The sequence below is a fragment of the Plasmodium gaboni genome, chromosome 10 (assembly GCF_001602025.1).
Source record: "Plasmodium gaboni strain SY75 chromosome 10, whole genome shotgun sequence".
Taxonomy (NCBI): domain Eukaryota; phylum Apicomplexa; class Aconoidasida; order Haemosporida; family Plasmodiidae; genus Plasmodium; species Plasmodium gaboni.
Window position 1 is genome coordinate 792,605 of NC_031490.1, and position 5,000 is coordinate 797,604.

Genomic DNA, 5,000 nt, shown 5'->3' on the forward strand with positions numbered 1-5,000 from the left:
TTTATATATACCACCATTCAATTGAATACCATCACTTTTATTATTATATTTAGAAGTGAAGTTATCATATTTGATTATTTCCTCGTTTGTATCATTTGCCTTTATTTTTTTCCTATTATCATATTTTATAGTTTCTAATACAATATTGGTAGTACTATTAGATTTTATACTATCTGATAATTCATTTCTTTCATCCATTTTGTCACTCATATTGGTATCATTTAATATACTATGATCAAGAAAATTTTCATCATTTTTATGGGAACGTTTTCTTTTCTTTTCTTTCCTTCCTTTATAAATTTTTCCTTTATTTTTTGATAAAGTCATATTATTTTTATTCCATTGAATAGGGAAATTCTTATTCATTCCTTCAAGAATTGTTAAATAAAAATTATGTCTATTAATAGGAGAAATCATTTTATTATTTACCTCTATTTTTCTACAAACTCCTTCTGAATCTTTTATTTTTTCCTCATCCAACTTATTTTCCATTTCAACATATTCATTTATGTCTTCTTTCATTTCGTTCAAACTATTTTCTTCCTCATTTATTATTTGTGTTCTTAATGGACTTGTAATATTAAAAAAAGAGTTGTTATTGTTTACAAATGGATTGTTTCCATTATTTATTATGTTATCACTATGAATATTTTCATCATATTGTTTTTCTTCATCTATATCTTGTTTGTCTTCATCTATTTCTTGTTCGTCTTCATCTATTTCTTGTTTGTCTTCATCTATTTCTTGTTTGTCTTCATCTATCTCTTTCTTTTCTTCATCTATTTCTTGTTTGTCTTCATTTATCTCTTTCCTTTCTTCATCTATCTCTTTCTTTTCTTCCTCTCCTTCCTTACTCACATTTTTATTATCACTTTCACAATTTATACTTGAAATATTCATAGAAATATCAATATCCATTTTCTCATCTTCAAGATTTCCATTTTTATTAAGCTCATGTAAATTTTTTCCTTTTTCTCCTTCTACAACACATTTAGTACTACTATCACTATTATTGTCCTTATTTTTTTTCTTCTTACTTTTTATTTTTTCCCCCTTGTTAATACCTTTAACTTTTTTAACTTTTTTATTTCTTTTCTTCTTTTGTTTTTCTTCCCCTTTTTCAAATGAGTTTTCCGATTTCTTAACTTTTTTTTTGTTTGGAAGTAACAAATTTAAATTAAGTCTGGACAAATTTTTGTACATGATATCTATTTGTGTTTTTTCTTTTTTTTTTTTCTTCTTATTCTTCTTTTTTTTTTTTTTTTTTTTTTCATTATTTGTTTTTTTATTAACTTCAATATGAACTTTTTTTTCCTCAGCAGAATTTATTTCATTGGTATGTTCACTCAAATCAACATCACAATTATCTGTATTATTTAAATGTGTTGTACTTTTCAAACTTTCCAAATTTTCAAAAGTTTTTAATTTGTCATCACTTTCTATTTCATCTACATTTTCATCCTTCATATCTATAACTTCATTATCAATATCAAAGATGTTGTTATTATTATCCTGCTCGTCATTATTTAAAATATCCTTTTCTATACTTTCCGTTTGAATTTTTTCTATAGTAATTTCTTCAGCATGCGAATACTTATCACCATTGTTTAAGAAATGTTCATTGTCATCGAAGTTATCATTTAAATCATTGAACAAATCCATATCTTCATTCATGTAAATATCATCATTTTGTTTATTTTTATCATCATCTTGTTTATTTTCATCATCATCTTGTTTATTTTTACCATCATCTTGTTTATTTTTACCATCATCTTGTTTATTTTTATCATCATCTTGTTTATTTTCATCATCATCTTGTTTATTTTCATCACCACTCTGTTTATTATTATCACTTATATCATTTTTGAAATTATCTGCAACCTCCATCTTATCCATACTCTTTGTCAGTTTCTTCTTTTTCTTCTTCTTTATATAATTAACCACATTGATAAATTTTCTCTTTCTTCGTTTTTTCCTTCCATTATTTGTATTACTAAACCTACTTGGGGCTCCCTTTATTTTCTTCGAATGAGAGGTGTTATCATTGCTTATGTGAACATGTAAATTATTTACATCATCATTTACAATATCCTCACCCTCAGACTCAAGATTATTATGATTTTTATAATTTTTTTCCTCTCCATCATTATCTTCATTTTCCTCATTTTCATTACTATTAAGATCTTTCAAATATATTTTTTTATATTCAATAGGACCAATAATATGAGGTGATAAATCTTGCAAATTTTTACACTCACTAAATCCTACAACATCTATTTCTCCTGTGTAAGGGTTTCTTTCAGTTAATTCTCTTTCTCCTATCCAATAACGCAAAGTCTTAATTCTATTTCTTTTCGGATATCTTCTATTACTATCTTTATTTTCATCTGTATATTTATTCATATCCTTTTGTTTTTTTTTTTTTAATTTTTTTTCTACAAGTATTACTTCCACACTTTTTCTTCTAGGAGTCCTATTAGTATTCCTTGATATATCTAATAATGGAAAATCTGTTTGACATTCCGTATCCTTACGTTCATCTATAGATTTTCGAGGAGTTGACATATAAAAATTATTATTTATATCACTTGCATTTAATTCATTTAAATCTGATAATTTTAATTTTCCATCTACATTATTATGTAACTCTTTTTGTTTTGTTTTGTTTTGTTCGTCTTCATTTCTATCTTCTTCATTATCATTATAATCATTACCATAATCATCCATATGAAAATTATCTAACAAATCAAAGGCTTGTAAATTTTCATCATTATTTATATAAGACATTTCTTCATTACCGTCTTGTCCTGTAACATCGACATTTCCATTTTTTCCATTTTTTCCATTTATTTGATTTGCTATATCAGATTTTAATTTATCTAGGAAACTTTTAATTTCTTCCTCATCATATACAGTATCATCCATGGCATCATCCTCCATATTGTTAATATATAAATCATTTCCATTCACGTAATTATTACACATATCATTATCATCTATATTATTTTCATCTATATTATTTTCATATATATTATTTTCATATATATCATTTTCACCTATACCAATATCATTCATATTATTATTATTATTATCATCATCCATATCACAATTTTTCAAATTATTACTATATATAAAAATATCCTTTTTTAATAGATCTTTAGATAATCCAAAATCATAGGCTTTTAAATTATGCAAATCATGCATTTTTAAATTGTATAAATCACACATATCATTTTCTAATAATTCATCGTATATTCCTCTATCCTCATTCCTTTCTTCCTTTTCTTCTTCCACCTCATCCATTTTTTTATTCAATTCTTCATCATCATAATTAACATGGTCTTCCATGTTATTATGATTAATATCTTCCATAATATTATCATTATAAATATCCTCCATGTTATTATGATTAATATCCTCCATGTTATTATGATTAATATCCTCCATGTTACTATCATGATTAATATCTTCCATGTTACCATCATGATTAATATCTTCCATGTTACCATAATGATTAATATCTTCCATGTTACCATCATGATTAATATCTTCCATTTCATTATTGTCATAAAAATTTCCCATTTTATTATCATTATCTTCCGTTTTATTTACATTTTCATAAGAATCTCCCTTGGACATTTCTTCATGTTGCTCATCATTAAGATTCAATGAAAGTAATTCATTATCATATACGTTTATTTTTGTATTTTCATATTTTTTTATTAACAAATCAAAATATTCTTTATCTTCCTTACTTCCAATATTAATTTCACTTGGATCATCAATTTTTTCAAAATTACTTGTACTATTCAATAATTCGTTATACTTTTCATTCCTCGCAATCATATTTTCTTCACACGACAATACATTGAAATATACATCTTTATTTATTTCTTCTTTTTCATCCTCATCATTATCTAAATGGACAAGTCTTTCTTTGTCATCCTCTTCCTTTGTATTATCTTCATTTATGACATTCAACATATTATCTTTATATAATATATCATCATTTTTTAAACTACCCCATACCTCAGATAAAACATTCTCTTCATTTTCCTTATGACTCTTATTACTTCTATTGTTATCATCATAATCTGGGATTATATTAATATTTGTTCTTTTTGATGGGGTTTGTTTTAAATGTAAATTATCTTCAAGTAATACTTTCTCATAATCTTCTCTTTTTTTATTAGAAGAATAATTCGTTTTCTTTGAAAGAAACAAATCCTCAACATCTTCGTTCTTATCACATATACAAGTAGCATCCTTATCATATTGTTCTTCTTCATCAATAATATTTTTAACTGTATCTTTTAAGTTATATGTATCGTCATACTCTAAACATATATGTTCTTCATTATTATTATTCTTAAAAGAATTATTATCACTTTCGACGTTATCGTCATAATTTTTTACATCCTTTTCACGAGAAGTTATTGTATCTACTAGTTTGCTCCTATTCTTACAATCCTTATAAATCATATGATCCATGATATTAACATGGTTCATTTTATTTGAATAGACAATATCTGACATATTCATACAATCAAAACCATTTTCATCCTCTTTATGATAGTTTTCAATATTTTGATAATCTCCCATTTTGTTATAATTCCCCCTTTTATCTCTTAATCTATTTTGTTTCATATACAAATTTTTGAGAAACATTCTGTCCTTCATACTATATTTGTCATATGAAAATTCCTGAGAATTGAAATGCGAATATTCCTTTTTTCGCGAATCACTACAATTACTATTTTTATCCATCATCATGTTGTTTAAATTATTAAGGTAAACGGTATCCTTTTGATTTTTATATGATCTCAAATACGAACCTCTATGAAATGGATTTTTATATATATTTGTTCCTCTTCTTGTTTTCTTTTTTATTTCATAAGAAGAATCGTGTAATAGGTTAGTTTCATGGTTTCCTTTTATTTTATTATTACTTTTTAATGTATCATGTATAGTAAGAAAAATATCTCCATAATCTATATGTT

At 24.7% G+C, this 5,000-nt stretch overlaps 1 protein-coding gene across 1 annotated transcript in view; it reads right to left on the minus strand.

The window, feature by feature from the left end:
* PGSY75_1021800 (schizont egress antigen-1) overlaps positions 1-5,000 on the minus strand; it is a gene marked incomplete at both ends in the record, with an annotated part of 6,351 nt that overhangs the window by 774 nt on the left and 577 nt on the right. The window contains one exon of the mRNA XM_018785989.1: positions 1-5,000. This exon is cut by the window's right edge and continues 577 nt beyond it. Within this exon, the coding sequence (XP_018641607.1) occupies positions 1-5,000 (5,000 nt within the window).